This window comes from Leucoraja erinacea, chromosome 14 (assembly GCF_028641065.1).
Source record: "Leucoraja erinacea ecotype New England chromosome 14, Leri_hhj_1, whole genome shotgun sequence".
Classification (NCBI taxonomy): Eukaryota; Metazoa; Chordata; class Chondrichthyes; order Rajiformes; family Rajidae; genus Leucoraja; species Leucoraja erinaceus.
The window spans coordinates 37,489,095-37,516,676 of NC_073390.1; the positions used below are offsets into that span (position 1 = coordinate 37,489,095).

The 27,582-nt window shown below is 41.0% G+C and overlaps 1 protein-coding gene across 3 annotated transcripts in view; it reads left to right on the forward strand.

Moving 5' to 3' along the window:
* Nucleotides 1-27,582, forward strand: part of ppp2r3a (protein phosphatase 2, regulatory subunit B'', alpha) — a 261,434-nt gene that overhangs the window by 136,779 nt on the left and 97,073 nt on the right. For 2 of the 3 annotated variants that reach the window (XM_055646173.1, XM_055646174.1), the window contains one exon: nucleotides 9,386-12,081. In XM_055646173.1, coding sequence (XP_055502148.1) covers nucleotides 9,946-12,081 — 2,136 coding nt within the window. In that variant the 5' untranslated portion in view covers nucleotides 9,386-9,945. The remainder of the gene's footprint in view (nucleotides 1-9,385; nucleotides 12,082-27,582) is intronic. The other variant, XM_055646175.1, reaches the window with a different exon arrangement.

Below are 27,582 nucleotides of genomic sequence, written 5' to 3' on the forward strand. Positions count from 1 at the left end.
TCAAATTTTCTATTTTTTACCTTCACTTGTTCTTTCACTCCTTCACCTTTTTTATATATAACTTGCATACATTTCTAAAATGGATGTCAAGTCCAAACAAATTTGAATGCATTTCATCGCACTTCCACTTCCCTCATCAGAGGGGTACATATTCCTGCCAAGATGTATTTCAAGTGGTAACAGAAATTCTTCAGTACCTCAATCAAGAGGGTGCTCTTCAAGTGCCACCAAAGTCAGTACATGCCACCAAGCCTTTTGACCATGAAGCCAAGTAAAGACTTGTTCTCAGTAGACCTTCAAAAGTATACTTGTCGAATATTGTCACTAACTGTGGTCAGAAGTAGAAACCCTGATTGACATTATGCACAATGGACATTGAAAATGGAACCAGTACAACAGTGTGCAATAACATGCTGGCTTAAAACAAAATGATTAAGAAATTAAATTGTAAGAAAAGGCAAGTCAATGCTAATTATTTAAATATTTTTCTGAAAGTTGCACTCAGTGTAAACGTCAACACTTCAACAGTAGATGTTTCAAGAGTGAGTTGTATAAGCTTCCTCTACTCTTCTGAAAAGTAAGGACATTTAAGATCACATTTAAGAGCAAATTCAGGCAGGCATCTCTCCAATAATGGCATAGAATTTTGGTTGTCCACATCTGCCACTCTTTTCCTAATATCTGCAGACTCTCACAAATATGATTTTTTAGTGTGCTGTGGAAAGATTGTGTTTCACCTCAATTTCAAACATATTTCATTTTTGAGCTCATAAAACCATCAGATTTAGTCAATTAATATGGGTCAAATCTGAGCACAAATCCCAGAGGTAAAGTACAGTATCGAGATACCCCCAAACCAGTACTAGAATTATTTTTTGAATAGTTTCCAAGAAGCGATTCACACAGTATTTAACTATTTATTCTGAAGTTTGACAGCTTCATAGAAATACATGCCTCTCCCAACCGTAGTCCCAGTACAGGAATAGAATTTAAATTTATTAAATCACTTCCTTTTCACTCAAGTTTACATAATTTCTGATCCAAATAAAATACTTAAAAACCAAATCTCATACCAGGATAAAACAGTATTCAATTATCTGGATTTTAAAGTTCATTTCACTAAATCTACTCCATCTCTGCAAGCAAGATATTGCAGAAATCAAATTGGTCACCTTTTTTGTTTTTGTACAGTGTCTTTCCTAATTCTACACGGTAGAATGTATTAAGAGACGGAATGCAACTATCTAATGATTTGTTATTTAACTACACAGGTATTAAAATTCCAAAACATTTTCCAGATTATAATTAGAGTTGCTTCAGCTCAGGACACATTTACATTTTATCGAATATTCTTGTTTAGTTTAGGTTAGTTTAGAGATACATCATGAAAAACAGGCCCTTTGGCCCACCGAGCCCACACCGACCAATGATCACCCTTTCACACTAGTTCCATTTTAACATGCTGGGGACAATTTAGTCGCCAATTAATCTACAAGCCTGCATGTCTTTGCAATGTGAAAGAAAACTGGAGCACTTGGAGCAAACCCACGCAGTCCTAGGGAGAACATACTAACTCCATATAGACAACACCCGTGGTCAGGATCGAACCTGGGTCACTGGCGCTGTAAGGCAGTGTGTTTCACCTCCGCCACCTTATAGAACAAATAAGATGCAATACATGGAAATAATTGAAGAGGAACCATAGCATGGTCTGTCGTGTGCATTTTACAGGATAAGCTACAAAAACATTAAGATGAAGTACAGGAGGAAAAGCATATTTTGTCAAAAAGTTTTTTGTATCTACTTGAGCAACTTTCATACTCACATGAACATCATTTATCAATTCCAATAATAATTGATTTCTGATGCATGCCACCTCACTAACATTTACAACTTTTATGTGACCTAAAAGTTGTTTGTCACTTTTATAAAAAAAGGTATTAGATTGGTGATGAGCAGTTGATCAATGCAAACTTGGTACACAAACTTTCTGATGCAATATTCAGTGCCATAGGTAATTTAAAATCTAGCAGGAAACCTTGGGTATGTTATGGATTATGAAAGGTCTTCAGAGTTGATCCAGGCATTGGGCTTATGAGGTAGGAAGTTGTGAGACTGCAATGGCTAATGTGTAATAGAAAAATTAGAAGAGGCCACCCTGTAGAAAGGTTCACATGATAAAATTCATGCATAAGCATGTCATACACACAGAAGCCACATAAGAAAATTAATATCATTTTTGGGAGTATATGAACCTTTGTTCACCCTAACCTATGTATCTGGACTTCCAGAAGGCTTTCGACAAGGTCCCACATAGGAGATTAGTATACAAACTTAAAGCACATGGCATTGGGGGTTCAGTATTGATGTGGATAGAGAACTGGCTGGCAAACAGGAAGCAAAGAGTAGGAGTAAACGGGTCCTTTTCACAATGGCAGGCAGTGACTAGTGGGGTACCGCAAGGCTCAGTACTGGGACCCCAGCTATTTACAATATATATTAATGATCTGGATGAGGGAATTGAAGGCAATATCTCCAAGTTTGCGGATGACACTAAGCTGGGGGGCAGTGTTAGGTGTGAGGAGGATGCTAGGAGACTGCAAAGTGACTTGGATAGGCTGGGTGAGTGGGCAAATGTTTGGCAGATGCAGTTTAATGTGGATAAATGTGAGGTTATCCATTTTGGTGGCAAAAACGGGAAAGCAGATTATTATCTAAACGGTGGCCGATTGGGAAAGGGGGAGATGCAGCGAGACCTGGGTGTCATGGTACACCAGTCATTGAAGGTAGGCATGCAGGTGCAGCAGGCAGTAAAGAAAGCGAATGGCATGTTGGCTTTCATAGCAAGAGGATTTGAGTATAGGAGCAGGGAGGTTCTACTGCAGTTGTATAGGGTCTTGGTGAGACCACACCTGGAGTATTGCGTGCAGTTTTGGTCTCCAAATCTGAGGAAGGACATTATTGCCATAGAGGGAGTGCAGAGAAGGTTCACCAGACTGATTCCTGGGATGTCAGGACTGTCTTATGAAGAAAGACTGGATAGACTTGGTTTATACTCTCTAGAGTTTAGGAGATTGAGAGGGGATCTTATAGAAACTTAAAAAATTCTTGAGGGGTTGGACAGGCTAGATGCAGGAAGATTGTTTCCGATGTTGGGGAAGTCCAGGACAAGGGGTCACAGCTTAAGGATAAGGGGGAAATCCTTTAAAACCGAGATGAGGAGAACTTTTTTCACACAGAGTGGTGAATCTCTGAACTCTCTGCCACAGAGGGTAGTTGAGGCCAGTTCATTGGCTATACTTAAGAGGGAGTTAGATGTGGGCCTTGTGGCCAAGGGGATCAGAGGGTATGGAGAGAAGGCAGGTACGGGATACTGAGTTGGATGATCAGCCATGATCATATTAAATGGCGGTGCAGGCTCGAAGGGCCGAATGGCCTACTCCTGCACCTAATTTCTATGTTTCTATGTTTCTATGTTTCTAACCTATCTTACAATTTACTTCAATTGAAACAAATGATGTCATACTATGCCAGAACTGAGCAAGTGTAGGGTCTAAAAGATGTATAGCCAACATTTACTCTGGGAAATAGCGCAAGTCTGTGCACCACTCTTAAGGGGCTGTCCCATTTGGGTGACCTAATTGGCAAGTTTAGAAGAGTTTGAAAAAATGACATGTTGAAGACCTCCTTTGACTGTGTAAAAGACCTCCTTCGACCGCCTTCGACTATGTTGATGACCAGCTTCGACTAATTTCGGGAAAATTGGACACCGAATAGCGGAGAGTGAAGACGACCTCCTTCGATCATCTACGATCTCCCTTCGACTATGATGAAGACTATCTACGACTAGCTTTGACTACCTTCGACTACCCTCGATTACCTACGACTAACATGCCGACTTATTACGTCCTACTACGTCCTACCACGACTAAACCTACAAGTAAAAAAATGTATTAATTTTTTCCATGGCAACCTTTTTTTACTCTACGGCATTTTTTAACATATTGAAAAAAACCGCCACGATCTAGTTGAGGCCTCAAGTATGTGGAGACCACTCTCGAGCATGAAGGAGAGTTACGAAGACCTTCTACGACCTCGTGTCGACCATGCTGTGAGTATGAGTTGAGGGCAAACTCGCCAGAACTCACGGATTAGGTCGCCCAAGTGGGACAGGCCCTTGACTCCACATGACGTACAGACCTACATGATGATAGATGTGGGCTCTCTCAGTAACCTAGAAATTACCACCTAAAGTCAAGACTTGTTCTGTTGGATCGGATGCACTCCCAGCTCCCCACCACCAGAAATATTTGCCCCAAAATGATCTTCACATGCTGATGAGTAGACATGCTCCCCATTAAATCACTCACCCACATTAAATGGAACCATAATTTGGAGAGAACTTACAATAAGGTTTTGTTATTGTAAATTCACAGAAAAAATAATGAGTTGGTCACAAAAGCATCTCACTGTGATTTCAGTAAAAAAAAATTAACATCTTTTTTTTCATTTAAAAAAAAAAAAAATTATTAGTACAGTAAATTACAGTAATACACATCACATATATTTTATTACATTTTGTTGTACCACTTCGTTTTTCGAGCTTTAATAAAGGTAGAAATAAAAGAAGTAAGGAAAGTGAGCAAGAATCGTGAAGGTGCAGGAAAGTGTTGGGAGAAGAAAGCCCCTTGGGGAAGAAGTTAGAGAAGGAAGTAAAAAAAGGAAATAAGACCCTAGAAAGAAAAGAAAAAAAAAAGGAAAAACAATCGCTCTATTGTAACACAAAACTCCGCAAAAAAGGATATACCAACCGTGTTTTTTTTTAAAATTTATTTTATACCCCCCGTTACCAGATCCTGGTACCATTTATATTTTAAATTACTATTGCACCTTATGCTTGTAATCGTTCCGTAAATGCAGACCACGTCTTTTGGAAGTGGTCTGCTTTGCCTGCTAGGAGGAGTCTCATCTCTTCCAAGTGTAGTGTTTCATGTTTGAAACCCACATTTTTATTGTTGGTATTGGAGCATTTTTCCAAAATTTGAGTATTAGCTTTTTCCCCCATTATTAGCCCGTAATTAAGGAAGTTCTTTTGAAACACATTTAATTCTGGGTTACCTTCCGATATTCCAAAAATTATCCATTCTGCTTTTGGTACAAGTTTTATTTTAAATAATTTTGTGAAGATTTCAAATATTTCGTTCCAGAATTTTTGAATTTGAATTAAAAAAATTAACCTTGAGTTTAACATATTTGCATGACATTTTGTCTATTTTAATGAGTAGTCAACCTGCTTACTTTGTGACGGTTAGCACTTCATCAAGTTAGCAAGCTAGTATCCAACCTTTATAGAGCAATAGATATTTAGGAGTGACTGTATCATAGCTCTGGGTTCAGATATCATCATAAAACAAGATACTGAAGCCTGAATATATTTCCATCATCTGCTTTCTGAGACTAATAACTTCCCAGCAGATTTACCATATGTTCTCAGCATTGGATCATTTTGTTTACCTTTGGAATTTGTGCACTAAGGGTGGTTACAAGTCAGATGTCGATAGCTAGTGTTGTGTTTACGTATATTAAGTACTTGAAGAAGCATTAATGATTTTGAATGGATCACTTCAGGTTTATGAAAAGGACATTAATGGTTGTTGATTAAGGAATGATTGATTCAAAATATACAATGGAGAAAAATTGCAAATCATTTCAATGCAGTTCTACATTTTACTGAACCATAGTGAATAATACATTTGGCTGCATCATTTGTTTGTGGTTGTTTGCCAATTTATCAATTCTAATCTTCCAACTCCTGATATTATTTACAATTCAATGGTTTTCTACTGATGTCATACTGAAAGGCCACACACAGACGAAAATAGAAAGAATAGTTTAAGTACTGAAAAGACTGATTTAGTTCTGGTTACATTGTTAATCACTGGCTAAGAACTCCGTCACAATTTAGCTTTTAAAATTTTACAAAATATACCATTAGTTAATATTCTGCTATAATTTTGATTCATACGTAGTGCAAAAAATATATAAAAAATTCAAAAGCCTTTTTAATGATGCTTTGAAAATTCAAAGTCATAAAGTCATAGTTACAATGCACAGAAAACTGACCCTTCAGCCCACAATGTCCATGACGACCTTATTGTCCATCTCCACTAACCCCTAAAATCCTGGTGGCTTGAAACTTGTGAAGTCCATGCGAATGTACCACCATTGTATTTAAATAATTGAAGCAAGTCTTTTCAATTTAATATATGCTTTGTGAGTGTTCTCCTGATTGGTAGATATTCAGGTGCAACTCCAGATATTAACTGCAATCAGTGGCGGACTGGCCAGGGTGTCACCTTGCCCGATGGCAAGTGGGCCCCTGATGAAATGGGGCCCCCTATATCAAGTGGGCCCCTGATGAAGTGGGCCCCCTTTGTCTCCTGGCAACCAATATTTTTAAACCCAGCCTGCCACTGACTGCAATACTGTATCTCATGTCTGAGACCACTAGCAATTATATCAATATCACATCAACCAGTATCCTCCTCACTAGAATTTATTCTTCACCCTTCCACAAACTTTACCCTTGTCAACCCTGGCTGTTTATTCATTCTCCACTTTCCTTCATTGACAACCATGCATAGACACGAGATGCAAGAGTAACTCTGCTGGTTAGGCAGCATCTTTGGAGAAAAGCAATAGGTGATGTTTCGGGTCGGAACCTCTCTTCAAAACCACCATCTGCAGTTCCTTCCTGCACATTGCACGTGCCTTTATTTGCCTGGGTCCTATGCCCCTGAATTATTTTTCTCCACCACTTTCTTCTTTTTTAGGATCGTGCTTAGAAATTATCATTATGAGCAATCTGTGTCCTGATATCTCCTCTTGCTCTTTGACAGTTGATTTATTGATTATGCTCCTGAGAAGCATTTTTCTCTGAAGAAGGGTTTCGGCCCGAAACGTTGCCCATTTCCTTCGCTCCATAGATGCTGCTGCACCCGCTGAGTTTCTCCAGCAATTTTGTGTACCTAAGCATTTTTCTACGATTGAGATGCTATATAAATTTAAATTGCCACATGGAATTAAAGAAGATTATATAATTTTCCTGCGGTCAACATGACTGCAAGGGTTGTTGCTGCTTTACAAATGGAATCTCATATACCCACCCATTTACTGCCACCATACCCATACCCGCTCTGATGAGGTATGAATGAAGGTTCCACCAAGACTGATGCCTATAGAAATGGTTAAGAAGGAACTGCAGATGCTGAAAAATTGAAGGTAGACAAAAATGCTGGAGAAACACAGCGGGTGAGGCAGCATCTAAGGAAATAGGCGACGTTTCGGGTCGAGACCATTCTTCAGACTGATGTGAGGGTGGGGGGGGGTGGGGCTGGAAGAAGAAAGGATGAGGCCGAGACAGTGGGCTGAGGGAGAGCTGGGAAGGGGAAGAGAAAACAGGGACTATCTGAAATTGGAGAAGTCAATGTTCATACCGCTGGGGTGTAAATTGCCCAAGCGAAATATGAGGTGCTGCTTCTCCAATTTACAGTGCGCCTCACCCTGGCCATGGAGGAGGTCCAGGACAGAAAGATCGGATTCGGAATGGGAGGGGGAGTTGAAGTGCTGAGCTACCGGGAGATCAGGTTGGTTATTGCGAACCGAGCGGAGGTGTTGGGTGTAGCGATCGCCAAGCCTACGTTTGGTCTCACTGATGTAGAGCAGCTGACGCCTAGAGCAGCGGATGCAATAGATGAGGTTGGAGGAGGTGCAGGTGAACCTCTGCCGCACCTGGAAAGACTGCTTGGGTCCTTGAATGGAGTCAAGGGGGGAGGTAAAGCGACAAGTGTAGCATTTCCGTCGGTTGCAAGGGAAAGGGAAAGGAGAGGGGGTGGTTCGGGTGGGAAGGGACGAATTGATCAGGGAGTTACGGACGGAGCGGGCTCTGCGGAACGCAGACAGGGGAGGAGATGGGAAGATGTGGCCAGTGGTGGGATCACGTTGGAGGTGGCGAAAATGTCATAGGATTATTTGTTGTGTGTAATGGCTGGTAGGGTGGAAGGTGAGGACAAGGGGACTCTGCCTTTATTGTGAGTGGGGGTTTGGGAAGTGAGAGCAGAGTCACGGGGTATAGAAGAGACCCTGGTGAGAGCCTCATCTAAAGTAGAAGAGGGGAACCCCCGTTCCCTGAAGAATGAGGATATCTCCAATGCCCCGGTGTGGAACACCTCATCCTGGGTGCAGATGCGGTGTACATGGAGGAATTGGGAGTAGGGGATGGGGTCTTTACAGGGAGCAAGGTGGGAAGAAGTGTAGTCCAGATAGCCATGGGAGTCAGTGGGTTTATAGTAGATGTCGGTCAGTAGTCTATCACCTGCGATGGAGATAGTGAGGTCTCGAAATAGTAGGGAAATGTCGGAAATGGTCCAGGTGTATTTGAGTGCCGGATGGAAGTTAGTGGTGAAATGGATGAAGTCAGTGAGTTGTGTGTGGGTGCAGGAGGTGGCACCAATGCAGTCGTCGATGTAGCGGAGGTAGAGTTTGGGGATAGGGCCACCGTACGCCTCGAAAAAAGATTGTTCGACATTGAAATGGTTGTCATTTGCCGCATTTGGATGTGTGATTTTTTTCTGGAGGGTAAAAGATGGGTCATAATCTCCACCAGGAGTTTTGACAGAAGTAATTTTGATCTCCTCATGTCAGTAGCTCTTTAACCATGAGGAGATTCATGGGACACCCCTTTGCCAGGGGCAGTGGCATTGGCAGATACAATAGTGCCATTTAAGAGACGTTTGGACAGGTATATGAAAGTGTAAGGAATAGAGGGATATGGATCGTGTACAGGCAGATGTTTTAGCAGTTTAACTTGGTCAAGATCAGCACACACAATGTGGGCCGAAGGGCCAGTTCCAGTTCTGGGCCCTTCTATGTTCTATATCTCACCCCCATCTGACCCTGACAAGATGATTTCATGCATATTAATAAAGCAAAAGGAATAACTCAATGCTGATTGGAAATAAGAATATATCAGTTACAGAGATCCTTTGATGCTTTTTTGTGCTCTTGTCAGTGCTAATGTGATTGAGTTTTTCCATCAACGTAGTTAATTATTTCAAAAGATTGTTTTGCTTAGGTTTTTATAAACTAATATAGCAAAGTAATTATTTCTTCTACTTCCCACCATCAATAACAGTGTACTTAAATAATTACATTTTTCTTATTACCATCACAAGATAAATGGATGTCGCAAGCAGGTAATACTAGATTCTGATTGTCTAGTAGTGACAGGTTTAAATAATGAAACAATAAATTCCGGTTTTATGCTTGTGTAATGTGTTAATGGCTTCACGAGTTACATTGTTGTTTCTCTCTCTCTCTCCGCCAGTCGGTGCCTCAGATACAGGAGGAAGTTTACTGACAGTGAACAAGTCTGGTGAATTTTGGAGCGCATCTGCTGCGCACATTTGGAACTCAGCAGGAGATTCTATCCCCCGACAAAATCGCCTCACGCTTGAACGTCTCTTTACAGATTGTGATGCAGCTCAGATGCTGGGCCTGGCCTGCCTCTCGGCCAAATAGCCAGAGACTGAGGATGGATGGTGATGCCTTGGCTGCGGTGAAACTTTGCGTCAGTTTCCTGAGTGAAGAGTAGGACGTTGACAAATAACATGTGATCAGCTGACCTCTGGCAGTCTTGGCTGAGACGCAGTTAAAGCAGCTGCATCTTGACTGCACATCTCAATCGCAAGCATCAACTACATAGAACCAACGTCTGTAGTTACGACCCGACTCGATCGCAAGAAATATTTCTAAGGATGTTCAGTTCTGAACTGAGAATGGCACAGCCAGAAGCCTCAGGGCCATCGATTTAATGGTTTAGCATAACTGCAGCCAGAGTCATCTTGCGACATAAACAGTTGGAGAACATTTCCCCAGTGATTCTGCATGATGGCAGCAGCATACAGACTCGTTGTTAGCACTGTGAACTGTTACAACAGCATCATAATAGACCAGCGTTTCCAGCACACTGTACACTACTGTAATGGGTCCTGCCAAGCCTTCCCGAATGCTGCTGGAATCAACTGCAATGTGGTCCATTATGCCACCTGCTCAGAGCTGAGTCCCACAGCCTTACCTTTGTCCAGCCTACGATTTGCAGGCGCTCAGGACCCGACCCACAAGTTTTCAAGTGCTGAAAGCGTGGCAGCTCCTGCTGAAGTCTCAGCTGATGATGGTCATCAGCTTCTGCCTGGAATTACCAGGGTCAAAAAGGGAACGACAATGCAAGGTTCATCCAGTCTAAAGGACATCACGGGTGACACCATTAATCTGGCAAGTGGTAAAACTAAAGAGTTTGCATTTGAAAAGGTGAAGTGTCCCACAAGTCATGTGACCTTCAGGAAAGGAAGGAAAGTGAAGCCAGATATGGCCAGCAGAAAATCTGCAGACTTTGATCTACCGTACAACCATATTGGCAGTAATGAGAATTGTCCACCTTCTGATTTTGCACAGAAAACACCTATTGAGGAAAAAGACACAAACCTTAATGCATTGCACAAACAGAGTATCAGTAATGCCACACAGTTATACTTCCAAAATCTCTCAGAAAATAACATAATTGCCAAAATTTTGGAAAAGCACAAATTGGATAGTTCAGACACAGGAGAGGACATTAGAGCCTGTTTGGACATTCTTCTGAAGTGCTCTGAAGACCTAAAAAAATGCACAGACATCATTAAGCAATGCATTAAAAGTAAGTCACTTAATAACGACAATAGTAATGCCAGCGACAATCCGGATCTAATCTACAGAAATGTAATGGCAAGACTTTCAAGCTACCTGAAGAAGCTGCCTTTCGAACTTGAACATGGTTTATCTGAACGAGGTAACCAGCACGATTTTGCTGAGTTGGTTAACAGCCTGAATAGTTTGCGGCAAATACCATATCCTCCATTTGGTAATGATCAGCCACCCCGATATGAGGATGTTGTCCAGTCTTCAACATCCCTATCTACCAATCTACCTCTTTCTCCTGTGGATTCTCAAGTTGTTCATAGAGCTACCAACTGTAACAGTATGAAACCTGTTGAGAATGTCCATGGCCCTTCACCTAATGGTAGTCTTCAAAACAGTGGTACCCAGCAAAGAAGCTCAACTGCTGTTAATCAAACCCATGTACTACCTCATGTAATTCCACCAAACCACTCGAACTCCAGTTTACGTTCCACTCAAGATTTGTTTTTGCCCAGAAGTAGTGGTAATATTTCTAAGGTGTCTATGGAGCCTCTTTATATTCAGGAGGATTGTGATGTTGCCAAGATTTTAGCCCAGGAATCAAGAGGGAACGATTATTTCAATATTGGATTGGCTGGAAGTCTTGAGCCTCATCAGCAGGTCACTCCAGCTGAGGCTTGTGGGAGAACAGGAAACCCAGGGGTTGGAATTAGAGATAATATGGGAGAAAATAGATCCTGTGTCCAGGTGACATCCAATTCACCCAGATGTTCTAGTAAAGTAACTAGAATCCATGATCTTACAGGACCTTCAATATCAGAATCCAAAAGTAAAACAGAGAACGATAAGGTAATCCAACAAGAAGACATTGAAAAGTTACTGATGGATTTGGAAACATTTTCTCAAACAATAGATGCCAAGCAGAAATATGGTTCTCCGAGGAATACTAACATTGACTTGAAAACTCATGGCCAGCCGTTGGAACAAGTTAATTTCTTGACTGCTGAGTCAGGAACTCAGCACAAGGAGGAATCACAGAGCGACATTGCACTTTTATCTTCTCCCACAAAAGGAACAAATGTAAATAATATTAACAAAAACGAAGCCGATGATGCGGCCCTGCTCTTGCGCATCCTGGAGAGTATCGAGGGGTTTGCTCAGGAGCTGGTTGATCGAGGGAGTAGCAAAGGTATTTTGGCGAGAGAAAAAGAAGTTATGTGGATACTCCAGGACACATTGTCACAGGCTTCAGAGTCTTGCAAAACTTCACAACACTCAACGCAGCCACTTGTAGCTAAAGATACAAGCTCACATCTGTCCGTTCAGCAAACACCAGAGGTGATCAAGGTAAGACTCTACACACCGTTTGTTTTACGACATACTGTATATATTCCTGTTTAGTTGTTGTTCTGTAAGTAATTTTCAACAGCCTACACGTATAACATGGTCAATATCAAAAGGACTCTGGGCCTTCAAGTTACTGTTTTAAGTTTAAAACTATGCCAAGGGAGTACCCGTTCCTTCTTTCATCCTTGGTGTTAATTAGATGTCTTTCTTCCTCACGAATACAATGAAGCACATTCCGTGTGTCAAACTCTGCCATCAATATCATTTTAGGCTTTTACCTTTGGTGTGTAAAGGGTAGCCATGTCTAGCAAACTGTATTCTTCATGCAATATTTCTTATTATTTCAGACCATCAATTCGTAATTTATTTATTGTAGCAAGAATCCTGCTATAACATTTGGATTACAGAAGTCACAAGTCATGTTGCTTCAGAGAAATGGGAAAAGTGAGAAAGATTTGGTCCAATACTTTGGGTGCAGTTTTTCAACTTATTACTAAATCTTAAAGATTCAGATTAATTCATTCTAATCCATTATTTTTTTTAAATGCATCAATTTTCCCTTCTACAGGCATAAGATATATTCATGTTCTCTTTTCGGCTTGTGTTCTGAATAAAGGAAGCGCAGAGATGTAAGAGTGTAGTTCAAGAATAGTTCAATGAGATTTGATTGCATTTGAACAGCTGTCCCCGTGACTATGGGAAAAGGGCAAGTTAGTGTAGATCTAGTGGTGGATAACATGGCAGGGGTGAAATTGGACTTATGCAGGAGGACAGAACACATGTTTTACAACCCATTCAATCTTCTTTTCCTTTTACTTCACATCACAGATGAGCTGCCAAATGTCTTTTGCTTGTGTTGCACTATAACCCAAGATAAATCTTACTGGTCACACTCACACCTGGTGGATTGTTTCAAATTAAAATCCTTTTGTAGTTATAGTCAAAGTAAATTAAAAACATAGAGGCAACTGGCAATATTCAGGAAAACTATGATACCTGAATATGTTGCTGACCATCATAAAGTCTTAATCAATTTCCTTACTGAATGTTATATTGTTCTAAAGAAAATCTACCGTAAAATCTGATCATACATAAATGTGAAAAGAGAACAACATACTCTAGGAACATACACTTTAACATATGAAAGGGAAGCAACTGACAAAGTCCGGTCTGTATCAAATTCCAGGCCCTACCAATATGTTCAATTTGGTTTAGATATACAGCGTGGAAACAGGCCCTTTGGCCCCTGAGACCATGCTGACCAGCAAGCAACCGTACACTAGTTCCATGTTATCCCATTTTCACATCCTGCACACAACCTACAGAAGTCAATTAACCTACAATCCTGCACGTCTTTGAAATGAGGAAGGAAACCGGAGCACCCAGAGAAAACCCACACAGGTACAGGGAGAACGTACAAACTCCACAAAGACACCACCCGTAGTGTGGATCGAGCCCGGGTCTCTGGCACTGTGAGGCAGCAGCTCTAACGCTGCCCCACTGTGCAGCCCTAACATGGCTGCTTTTAAATGGGTCTAGCAAAATGCTCAGTAGTATAAAAGTCATGTTCCTGTGGATGAAGTAGAAATCCCACCAGCGGCACCTTCTCATGAAAAACAAGGATAGGAAATAGGCTTGGCTGGGCTTGGCGATCGCTTCGCCGAACACCTCCACTCGGTTCACAATAACCAACCTGATCTCCCGGTAGCTCAGCACTTCAACTCCCCCTGCCATTCCGATACCGACCTTTCTGTCCTGGGCCTCCTCCAGGGCCATAGTGAGAACCACCGTAAATTGAAGGAGCAGCACCTCATATTTCGCTTCGGCAGTTTGCACCCCAGCGGTATGAACATTGACCTCTTTCAGGTAGTCCCTACTTTCTCCTCCCCTTCTCAGCTCTCCCTCAGCCCACTGGCTCCACCTCTTCCTTTCATCTCCCCCCACCCCACCCTCGCATCAGTCTGAAGAAGAGTTTCGACCCAAAACGTTGCCTATTTCCTTCGCTCCATAGATGCTGCCTCACCTGCTGAGTTTCTCCAGCATTTTTGTCTACCTACGATAGGAAATAAATCCCTGACCTGTTCAGCAATGCTTGTATCTTTAAAAAAATAAATGCAAATCTCAAGTAAATCTCAAGTATCCACATAGAACTGGAAAGTATTTCAAACAAGCTCTGTTTTGTTTTCTAAAATGCTCCCTTCACCATAATGCTATTGCAAATTGGACAGTGTGTTCCATTAATATGAAAGCAGCATTGAATGATATACGGACTGTGCTAAAGCTATTACCAGTTCATGTCGTAGGCTCTGATGAATTCCTATTCGAAAAGCAAATCCCAACATCATTTGCAGCAGCCTCATCAAAATAGTGCCACAGTGCTCTTGACTTGAAGTAAAGCCTGATTTTGAAAAGACGGTTAGCATAAAAATGTGCCTTATGTATCACCTTTCACATCAGAGCTTATTATTTTACCCGTAATGATAGGGAGGTAGAAACATTTTTCATCATGCAATCTCTATTATGTTAACATAGTTCCAGCTCTTATACACAAATGGCCATGGAGACCTTATTAAAAGGACATTTGAAATATATGTTCCATTTAGATTGTTGCACATATTAGAGGACTCCGCACAACGGCAGTTCATTATTTATTCATAACACTTCTACATGCTAAGTGAAAGACTGTCCATCCCTTATACAGTCACAGAAGAGCTTAAAGACCAGTTAAATATATTGGTGGATGAAAGTTTCATTTTATACTTACATCTTCCTTTGTAATTATATGTGTCATCTTATGACAAATAATGAAAGGGGTAACTCTTCTCAAAGTTGATGGTTTATGGAATGTGACTTATCTGCTTATTGATTTAATTTTTAATTTAAATTCATGAAATAAATTCGGATAAAAATGATCAAAGAACATTGCTAAGAGCTGCAAGTATGTGCATACATTTAGTTTAGTGAATCAGCATGGGTACTTTGACAGTTACAAGGAATATGTCATTATGTCCAAAGGAAAGTGTAAAAATATGAGGTTATAGGATTATTTGCTCTCTCTGTGTAAATATAATCATTTGCATCAGAGACATATGACTGCAAATATATGTGCATCATTTTATATATTTCGCAATATTAGGTAGAAAACTTTCAGAGCAAAGGCTTCACTGAATATTCGATTGGTACAAATATTTTAAACTCTTAAATACTTGGAGTTGCAGACAAATTAAAAGACCAGGAAGCATTATTCAAGAATCATATTCAATATGATTTCAGAGTTTGCGATAAATTTAGACAGACATAATTTCTAACTGATTATACTATATAATGCTTTAATACATCTTACACTGAATTATCTTGCAATATTATTCTCAATTTCATTGCTATCAAATTGCACTGGGCAAATATAAAACTGAAGTTCTAATTACTGCACTATTGAGTTTCTCTTCCAACTTTCAAAATGCACATACATCTGAGGTTCATTCTGCTCAGCTGCCTCAGTGGGAAACCTACACTCTCTCTCATACAGCTGGATTTGCTGGCAGTGAGAGAGAAAAACTATAGATAATGAGATTCATCCAAAAAACCAAAGAATGTCCCATGTCAGCCAATGCAGAAAAATGTGCTCTTGGTGGTCGACATGTGCTATTTAAGGTATGTTATTCATTGACTCTTTGTCCTTACAACATCCATTATCCAGATTATACTGCATGCCTTTTGATTTGAAAAACACCACCAATGAAGGACTCGTTTTTTTTCAGTTGATTTCAGAATTTGATTATTCTCACTACCCATCCATTGCCACAGCCAGAAGTATAGAACAGGTACTGTTTCACTAATCTATTAGGGAGACCATAAAAACAGTGAATGCTCACTTGCTCTTCCCTCTCATTTTCTGCTTCTGCGTGAAGCATTTGGGAATGGAAACTAATCTTAGTTAGAAATGTATCTTCTATTTGCTTACCTCAGACGTTTTACGATCAAAGCGAGGAGGGAGTAAAAGCTGAACGGGGGGGTGATATCATTATAAGAGGTTAAAAACGTCATCCTTCGATGATAATTTAAGTTATAGCGTGCACTGTTACACTGTCAAAAACACAGTAAACAGTCAATTAGGCAGGTGGCTTTCAGGATAAGTCATAGGATTTATTGTGTGAGCCAGTGCTTTATGTAGAATTAAATAGTCATTTGTAATCTATGAATATGCCAACAATTAAAAAGCATTTATGGAAAGAGAAAGGCTACTGGTTCACATTGCTAGTCCGCTTTGATGATAAATCATCAACCTGTGTCTTATTCTCAGTTACTGTCTTTCCATAGATGCAGCCTGACCTGTTGTTTTTCCAGCTTCCTCCAATATGTTGGATTTCCGTCAACTGCAGTACTTGGCATTCCACAATTCAAGCATGGTTTCATTCTCTCCCCTCTGCCCTCATTCACCTCTTTCCATTTCCACCAAACCTTCACTACAACAGCACTGTTATCTTTTGTTTTGGTGTTATTCAATCTCTAATCTCACACTATCACAGATGCTATTTTTGATATCTCAGCAGATTCCTCTTCTCAGTTGCCTAAAATATTCAACATCAAACCTTTCTTGCTTCTGGTGAAACATCAGTATGAAATGTCACTCTTTCTTTCTCCACAGATTCTGCCTGAGCAATTTTGGCCTTTTTAATTTAACGTGCCATCTATTTGCCTTAAGTACTTGCATAATGATTTTTTTTCAGTAATGGTTAGGTTACAATAAGCTATAAAGATTTTCAATTTAACTGTTCGTCAATTATGTGGATGCCAAACATAAATGATTTGTGCAAACACCCTTATCAGATGCTATTTAATTATTTGGCCCAGATTATGCAATTAATTAATCTGCTTTTGTTATCCACACTGTGAAATTGGCTGCAAATTTAGAGTTCTTATGTATTCTTAGGTCAATGGAGTAATCCATATGTTTATATCATTTATCCATCAATAGGGTGAATCTAATTTTGTATCCTTCTATATTAGAGTCAAGGATGCCAGGATATTTATTAATACCCTCATTGCAAAGCACTCTAAAATGTTGATGCTTTGTTACATGAGGTGTAACTGAATATTTAATGGTATATTAGACTGTAATTATTATTTGACAAAGAACATTACATGCCCGAAAGAACTGACTTTCTATATGTGGTATATAATTCACTCAATGAACTATTTCAAAATGTCATGGACTTTATTGTGGTATTTCTGTTTCTTCTTTAGTCATATGCTTCTGTTCCACTTGCTTGATTTGTGGTATTCCCCGAGGCCTTCCTGTATTATTAGTTTGTAAGACATCTTGCACTGTCTGAAGAAGTCATGCATCAGTCTGAAGAAGGGTCTCAACCCAAAATGTCACCCATTCCTTCTCGCCAGAGATGCTGCATGTCCCGTTGAGTTACTCCACCATTTTGTGTCTATCTTGCGCTGTTATCCTCTACTTATGAAACACGTACTAGACTGATCAACATTGCCCACACAGCATTGCAACTACACTGCAGACAAAGCGGAACAGCTACCTTACAAATTATAGGACTTGTTTCACTCATTAGAGTATGATCTTGGTATTGAGGGAGTGCAGTGTAGGTTCACAAGGTTAATTCCCGGGATGGTGGGACTGTTATATGTTGCTAGAATGGAGCGGCTGGGCTTGTATACTCTGGAATTTAGAAGGGGATCTTAGTGAAACATATAAGATTATTAAGGGTTTCGATACGCTAGAGGCAGGAGACATGTTCCCGATGTTGGGGGAGTCCAGAACCAGGGACCACAGTTTAAGACTAAGGGGTAAGTCATTTAGGACTAGGTGAGGAAAGAGAGTTGTGAGTCTGTCGAATTCTCTGCGGTGGAGGCCAGTTCTCTGAATGCTTTTGAGAGAGAGTTAGATAGAGCTCTTAAAGATAGCAGATTCAAGGGATATGGGGAGAAGGCAGGAACGGGATTCTGATTGTGGATGATCAGCCATGATCACATTGAATGGCGGTGTTGGCTCGAAGGGCCAAATGGCCTACTCCTGCACCTGTTGTCTATTGTCTATTGTCTATTGTCTAATACTGGTTTAGTATTCAACACAACTGAACAATAGGTTTAGGTTTATTATTGCTATGTGTATGGAGGTACAGTGAAAAGTTTTGTTTTGCACGCTATCCAATCAGATCATATAACACTATGTATAAATACAATCAAGTCAAATTCAAGTACAATAGATAGAGCAAAGCAACAGATAGAGAGTGCTAAATATAGTTCTAAGCATTGGAGTGCATCAGTTCCATAGACAAAGTACAATGTCCGCAATGGGCTAGAGGTGAATCGTATGATACACTAGCTTATGAAAGGATTGTTTAGAAGCTTGATAACAGAGGGAAAATAGCTGTTCCTGAGTATGGTGGTGCACACTAAAGGGCCTGTCCCACTTGGGCGTCATTTGTGTGTCATGCAGGTGGCGCGCAAAAATTTTGTGAATCTCAAAATCCTGGGGCGCCGCGCACGTCACTGCCTGCAATCACCAGTCTCCATTTTCACAAAATAATAAATATTGTTCCTTTTTATAATAATGTACACCCCATCCCACTCTTATCTTACCCTAGTTGGGGTAGTGAATGGGAAGCAGAATGACCTGATCACCAGTTTGAAAACCTACGACTTAATCCCACTGCTGAAGTGCGGCGTGTTTATTTTTCAGCAGGGTTTTAATTTTAGACCGATTAGCTATCCCACTGACGCCGTTAATGTTGCTGAAGGAGGCAGCTGTTAGAAGAGGAATTTCAGTTGTGACAGAGCAATGCCATTTTCTCGGTTCTTTTTTTGACTCAGTGTAGTGCGCAGTGCAGAATGTCAACATAGCTGAGTAAATTGAGCACTGGATCTTGGATATATCCATTTGAAGTAGTGTACCGTAGACACCATGTAAATATGGCAATGCATTAATATACAGCTAGTCCCTGGGTTACATAAGAGTTCCATTTCTGAAAAAAACAAAGACACATAATGCTGTGGTAACTCAATGGGGTAGACAGCATCTCTGGAGAACATGATTAGGTGACGTTTCAGTCGGGATCAATAGACAATAAACAATAGACAATAGTCCCTGGCCCTGCAGGAGTAGGCCATTCTGCCCTTCGATCCTTCTTCAGTCTGACCCGAAACATCACCTATCCATGTTCTCCTGAGATGTTGCCTAACCCACTGAGTTGCTCCAGTAGACACAAAATGCTGGAGTAATTCGGTGGGACAGGCAGCATTTTAACCTTGGACTGATTGGCAACCCCACAGACACCATTTATTTCGGCTTTTCAGGTGCATTGGTCTATTTCACTACCAACAGTTGCCTCCAAAGGAGGCAACTGTTGGTAGTGAAATAGACCAATGCACCTGAAAAGCCGAAATAAATAAAGTACAAGGCTGACCAATAGCTTTCTCCCCCATGCAATTTTCCATCTCTGTCACACGTTGATTGCATTAATCGTACTTTTGCATTTTTTTTCCTCAACCTTTTTCCCCACCTCTGATGATATTGATTTGTACTTGTGCATAGTGAAATGAATGCCAAATGAAGTGATGAAATGAGTTCCAATTCCTCATCCATTTTTTTCATTCATGACACCCGACACTGTGAGGAGAAACTTGCCCTGAACTGTCTGCATAAAGTTGTGTGAATATCAGCTCCTGGTTATTCTCACCTCCTGACATTCAGCCCCAATGGAATCAATGATACTAAGCATGCAATAATGAGTACAACCATTGACTGAGGCTCTTAGTAAGAAGTTAGTGTTTAATTTCTCCTTGTAGGCATCAGTATGATATTTGAAGGTAGACAGAAATGCTGGAGAAACTCAGCTGATGAGGCAGCATCTATGGAGAGAAGGAATAGGCAACGTTTCGGGTCGAGACCCTTCTTCAGATGATTTTTGGTCTTGTTTGGGGGGAAGAAGGGGAAAAAGGGGTTGGAGGAGTGGAATGAGGGTGTGACAATATAATAAGGTCCAATGCTGCCATCAACTAACGTCCCTGTGAGTGTACCAACTGGGACTCTGGACAATGGGGGAATTGAGAATTCTGGCCTTTAGCACTCACAGATCAATCATACTTTTGTGACTGAAATCAGTCCGCACATCATTGATCAACAACTTGGATCCATGAACAAGTTTTCTCTACAAACAAATCACACGTTAAAACAACTTTGGGCAAACCAGAGATTTTTTCGAGGTAAATTTACCTAACGGGGGAATTGGTTGGGCAATTCATTGTATTAAATCTGATGTTTTCCCAACACATAACAAGACCGCAAGTTGCTCTGCACACATTTTGTTTCTGCCAATGTAAACGGAGGTTTTCAGGGGCAAGTTATGACCTTCATTGAACACTGACAGCACAACCAGGTGTGTCGCTGCTAGTTTGTTGCATTTCTGACAGCTTAAAGGGAGGTTCGGTTGATGTCAGGAGACTTGACTGGCAGCTTCAAAACTCAATGCAGTTCAAACAACTCCTTAAGGTCACAGAGTGTGCTTGAACAAACAGCGAATGGTTTTGTTTTCCGTACTCTGCTGCTCAATCAATGAGTGCCTTGTTGAGATGTAATGACACTGCTAGCAACACACCTCTCCAGTTGAGGCAAGGTGGGGTCACCAACCTCTGTACAATGGAAGGCATTACTCACAGTAAACATGAACACAGTGCAATATTACTAATGTATCTAGAGTTATTTAGAAGGAAAAAATAATGGTACCAAAATAGAAAAACCATAATATTTTACAATAACATTAAACCCCAGTGCCTTACTTCTTTAATGACCTCTTCTGTGAGATTCAAAGTCCAGCAGTATACTTTAGGTGTTACTTTAGTCTTTACAAATATAGCTCGGAAACAGGCCCTTTGGCCCATTGATTCTGCACCGACTATCAATCACCCTGCACACTGGCACTATCCTGCACACAAGAGGGACAAGTTGCAAATGGAAATAAGTCAATTAACCTACAAACCTGTACGTCTTTGGAGCGAGAGAGGAAACTGGGGAAAACCCACGTGGTTACAGGGAGAACGTACAAACTCCGTACGGACAGCACCCATAGTCAAGGTCGAACCCGAGTCTCTGAGGCTGTAAGGCAGTAACTGTACCACTGCATCACTGTGCCGCCCTTGCATCATAACGTTTTCAAATGTGGCTCCAGTTTAGCTAAAGAAAAGTGATTATTTTTCACTGAGTCCACACTGTGCTCCTTGCTGACCAAAGCCAACCTCTTGCCCCTGATGAACAGACTTTGGGCTGCTAACCAGGGTCAATAGAAGGTGCAGTACAGGATAGCTGGCTGAGGGGGATGGGTAAGAGTACTCCCCGAGAGGCAACAATGGGAGCTGACTTGTTAACCTTCTGAAGGGAGGAACATTAGTGCCTTAAGACTGCAGCATGACCTGACAGGTGACAGAGTGGACAATGGCATGACAATCCACCAGGGAAAGATGTAATAGGAACCTGCGGGGTAACTCTTACAACAAGGGTGGTGGGTGTACGCAACAAGCTGACGGACGAGGTAGTTGAGGCAGGCACTATCGCAACATTGAAGAACCATTTTGACAGGTACATGGATAGCTTTAGAGGGATATGGGCCAAACGTAGGCAGATGGGCCTTTCTAATAATAAACATCGATCATTAAGGACCTCCAAGCCATTCCATTAGCTTCTCTAGCTTGAACTCTAAGATAGATAAGCTCTTCATGAAGGGGTTAAAAAATGTAGCCTGTACAATACAGAATCCCACTGGAGACGCACTGTTGCCACTGTGAAAATCAAAACGTACCAATCTGGGGGTCATTCCCGGGGTTGAAATGCCCTCCGAGAATGTGATCTGTTTCTGGCATGAACAAGGTATGAAAATTCACACTGGCACCTTCTTCCAATGTCTAAAGCCAGTGATTAAAGAGGATGCATAAATCATAGTAGTTAACACACAGCTAGATGCGTGCAGAATAATCAGCAGGATTCTGCCCTCCTGACTTGTCATACCTTTATCCATGATATAATCATGCTGTTTAATACCTTTCGGTCAACTCCTTTGATTAGTCATTTAGAACCAAACTCATTATTGAATTGATATTTTGAAAGATTCCTTTAAATTAAATTACTCTACAAGATTGGTATCATTACAGCTCATTCTGGTAGAATTCAGGATTATTGACAAAAGACTTCTTAAAGCCTAATGGTGCTGCAATAGTCAATATTTGCAGAATTGGGGTTTGGCAGCTAAGATCTTCTTATCAAGTCCACATCACAAGTTTAGAAATTGTTCAGCCAGAGCTGAACACACGTCTTGGCATCTGCATACAATGGTGTCCTGCACTTCTTGTGTGTAGTGGTGGAAAGATTGGTGGAAACAGGGCCACGACGTGAACGTTCTAGCCTTGACCCTGGCAGCTAAGATGAATCAACATGAATTAATAATAGTAAATGGCAATATTTGGAAATGTTACATCATTACTTCAGCAAATAATTTCCAATCCAGATACCGCTCATTTCTTTGCCCCACCTTAGTTTATATCTTGCTGAAATCTTCATGCATTTGTTTGCTCCAGGTGTAACTATCCCAATGCACCAATCTGGCACCAATCTCCAAAATGTGACTTGTCCATACTGAACTATGCCACCGTGCCACATTTACCTTTCTGCACGCTGACATTTATTGTCTCAATCCATCGATGCCTTAACTTTAAAATTCCCACCCATTTATTAAATTCTTTCTTATCTTTATCTTTCCAGTCTACAACTTTCCATGACCCCTCCAGTCTTCCAACTACTGAATGTCAATCACATAGTATTAAAGTCTGGACAGCACAATAAAGTCAGCACATTAGTCTCAGATACATAATAACATCAAAAAAATCAGTTGTGGTTGCCGCATTTGAGGTATTGTGAGCAATTTGGGCACCATATCTGAGGAAGAATGTGCTGGCCCTGGAGAGGGTCCAGGGGAGGTTTACAAGAATTATCCCAGGAATGAGTGGGTTAATTTATGATGAGCATTTGACGGTACTCGCTGGAGTTTAGAAGAAAGATGAGGAACCTCATTGAAACGTACCGAATATTGAAAGGCTTGGATATAGTGGATGTGGAGAGGATGTTTTCACTAGTGGGAGAGACTAGAACTAGAGGTGATAGTTTCAGAATTAAAGGACGTTCCTTTAGGGAGGAGATGAGAATGATTTTTTTTAGTTATGAATCTGTGGACCTGGTTTATTTTTGGTTCAGCTGTGTGGAATGAGCTTCCAGTGGAAGTGGTGGAGGAAGGTTCGATTTTATCATTTAAAAATAAATTGGATAAGTATATGGACGGGAAAGGAATGGAGGGTTATGGTCTGAGTGCAGGTAGATGGGACTAGGGGAGAATAAGTGTTCGGCACGGACTAGAAGGGCCGAGATGGCCTGTATCCGTGCTGTAATTGTTATATGGTTATAAGGTTATATGTGGAATTCTTCTTGGTCGCAGTCATTTATCGCAGTGTGTAAGGTAGGTAACTTCAAATGTCAACATAATGACTGGCCAACATGTTTTGTGGAGTAGGTGGTGGGGCATCCTGTTATCCTGGATAGTAATGCGAATGAACAATGAGCATCTGTTTGCATGCAACGAGACAAATCTTCACACTATCACAAATTGCAGGTTTTGAATTGAATCAAGCATTCCCAAAGCTATTGGTAAAATATAGTTGTGGGAGCCAATGAGCCACACTTCCTATTCACTAAGCTATTAAACGGCAATTGCAGCTCTGGTCAGATTGCATGAAGTTCATTTTTTTTGTAAAGTGTGATGCTAGTTTTGCATTGTGGTCCTAGTGGGTGGAAAAATGATTTTATGTGTTTGAAATCTATGAGACTTTTACAACATAACATGTAACATGCAACAGCTTGCTCTTATGTTACCGGGTTTTCATTGATACAGGACCAATTGCAATTTGAGAGGAACTATCCTAGACATCAACATTGTTATTTCCTCTGCGGCTAGTGCCCAACCCCCATTCACTCCGATTTATGTTGCTCGACATCACTCTTTGATAAAGCCATGAAAAATTTTGCTAAAGCCTACAATAGATTTAATAACTAAATTAAATTTCCGTTTTAGATCATAATAACCAGGAGCGATTGATTTGTAAAACTGCTGCTAATCTATGACACTTTGACCCCTTATTAAAATTCCAGTGTACTCTGTAATAATGCTTATACATTTTGTGCTGAGATAGCAAGACGACAAAGTATATTGTTTCGATATTTGAAAGTAGGAATCCTACTCCTGTCTCCTTGGCAACTCATATAAAAGGATAAACTAGGAAACAAGTCATAAATAAATGAGAAATATCAGAGGTAACTCTATCTCCCCGTTTGATGAAGACCCTGATGGTTCTTCATTCAAGGTCTATCACATGAGGAGAGATTAAGCAGATTAGGTGTTTGTTCTCCCACGTTTAGAAGAATGAGAGGTGATCTGATTGAAACGTGTAAAATTCTTAGACACTTGACGAAATGTATCTGGAGGCAGTGTTTTCTCCAGTTAGGGAGGGGAGTAGGGAAAAGATGAGAAGAACATCCAGAGGAAAGTAAAGGTTTGGAATTCTTTACCAAAGAGGGTCGTAGCAGATCGGTTATTGCGAATGTTCAAGAAAGAGATCAATAGATTTATCAATATCAGGGAATTAAGGTGATGTGGAGTGTGTGGGAAAGTTACACTGAACAAAGAGATCAGCCATGATCTCACTGAGTTGTGCAGACACAAGGAGCTGAAAGGTTTGATTCTGCTCCTTTTTATTATGCGCTTATGCCCCTTCCTCACACTGCCAGCAAAGCTGGGGAATGTGACAGATTCATAACCCTGGTGAGTGGAGAGAACAATGTGCTTGATTATTTCACACTGCCCCATGTCCCCATGTGTGCAGATTCTTCAATGTTGACAGAAGATTGCGGAATTGTTACTTATTATATGTTACTAAAATAACATCCGTGTGTAAATTAGTACGATAAAACACAAAAAATATCTAACTTAGATCCACTAGCAGTTGTTTCTTCAGATGCTAAATTTGCAAACAGTAGGTTTTATCCATCGTCGAGTGCACTAGCAATTACTTCCAGTCTGAATAGCAGCCATTGCCAATTTGCTCAGGGCATTTCTGTGCGCAATCCATTTTCCTTGCATTAGAGATACAAATGATGACATCCCCGTTCACCCAGATCCTTCCTGACATAAATTAGACCTCAAAGGATCACCCTTTGGCAGCAGAGAAACATTTGTTGCCCAATGAGGGATACATTGCTTGGGTCAGGTGCTTTCCAAAGACTTAAAGAGAGACATCGCTGACATCGAGACCTGACAGGACAGGTACAAAACTGGCTCCAAACTGCGCAAATGCTCCAAACACATTAGTGTGTTTAAACTAATGGGGGTGTGTTTCTGACAGCACTTAGATTCTCATTCAATCGGGACGTCAATAGTGACAATATTGGCAGCATTTCTACTATTATGGTTAAATCAGTCCACTCAGAGACCTCAGGACAGATGGGAACAACAAGCCAATTAGTAACGAGCCCTCTGCCAAGGGTGATCAGGGTCGCCATCGCTATACACAGACCTCTCCGCTGAACAATGTACACGCACGGTCAGATCATCACCAAGATAAGGGGTCGTTGTGCAGTAAAACCTTCACTTAAACTCTCATGTGTAGGAAAGAACTGCAGATGCTGGTTTAAATCGAAGGTAGACACAAAATGCTGGAGTAACTCATGTGGAACAAGCAGCATCTACGGAGAGAAGGGATGGGTGTCGTTTCGGGTCGAGACCCTTGTTCAGACTTCTTCAAACTCCCATACCTGAACTGCTTTCTCTGTGGATGTCAGCCTTTCTCAATCCAGGAAGAAACTACTGTGACCACCTCCTGCCAGGCCCTTTTTATGAATCGACCCAAATCAGCTATTCCTTTTCTATAGAGATGCTGCCTGACCCACTAAATTATTCCAGCATTTTGTGTCCATCTTCAGTGTAAACCATCATCTGCAATTCCTCCCTAGACTTTTTTACGTTCTGCTTGGTGAGTCTCCTGGTTCCTCACCCCTATTCTGGTCAATGAGCATTTTGATTCAGTGTTCCTGTGCTGCTTAAAGGTTACCTCTGTCTCTTCATCCACAGATGCTTCATATCCCCAACATTTTGTGTTTTACTTCACTCCCAATACCTCTCAGACTGAAAGGAATGTCTGGAACTCTTTCATTAAATCTAGAAGCTCGCTCCCTCTTCCCCTACAGCTGACCTCTCCTCTGTGGGCTGTTCAACATGTTAATGGTTTCTCTCTGGCAAGGGAAGTATGTCTTCATGGGGCTAATCAGTGCATAGCAAGTTGTCGATACGAAATAACAAGTAACTGCAGATGCTTGTTTATACCAAAGAAAGACACAAAGTGCTGGAGTAACTCAAAGGGTCAGGCAACATTAGGGTTGCCAACTGTCCCGTATTAGTCGGGACATCCCGTATATTGGGCTAAATTGGTTTGTCCCATACGGGTCCGCCCTTGTCCCGTATTTGACTGCTACTACTCGGGTTGAGGGGACTGTCGGGTTGGAGCACGTCTAGGAATTGAGCAAGTAACCTAGGTCATTGCTCTGGCAGTGTGGAGGGGTTGCTGTATTGTTCAGGCGCATTCCCTCGCAGATGTTAAACCAATGCTCCAATTACCAGTTGAATAGACGACAGCCGACAATGCAACATCAAATAAAAAATTACCGCAAAGCAATCAGCGTTCATGAGCTCATCACAGGCAGCATCACAAAGTGCGATTGTTAGGGCAATTGAGTCTTTTTAGGGGTAAGGAGAAACTCAGGAGTTTCAAGATGTTTTCAAGAGAGAGTTAGATATAGCTCTTAGGGCTAACAGAATCAAGGGGTATAGGGAGAAAGCAGGAACAGGGTACTGATTTTGGATGATCAGCCATGATCATATTGAATGGGCTCGAAGGGCCGAATGGGCTACTCCTGCACCTATTTTCTATGTTTCATCCTAAGCACACAGGCATCCATCCACCCAGCCCCGGCAGCATCCTGAGGGAGCGTGACTATGCTGACAAGGTATTTATACGCTTTTTGCGCCTGTCAAAGCAGCTCATTAATGACCATGGTGACTGGGGCTCCCTACATGAATAGCAAAGGGGCAGCTATAAATCAAACATTCCTGCTGCTAAACTGTCAGAAAGTACATTTTCTGGTAAGTATGAACAATCTGGCTTATGAAAGTAAGGTCGCAGGTGCTATGAAATGCCTCAGAGGATTACATTACAATAAAAAGGAAACAATGGTTAGTCTCAACAGCACCATGGTTTTGTTCATTAAAATTCAATTTAAAATAAAATAGAATTGAAAATCCTAGACTCACTACATGGATTATAAAATCTACAATATTTTCACTTTGGGTCATCTGTTTGATTGATGTGCTAATACACAGAAGAACCCTGATA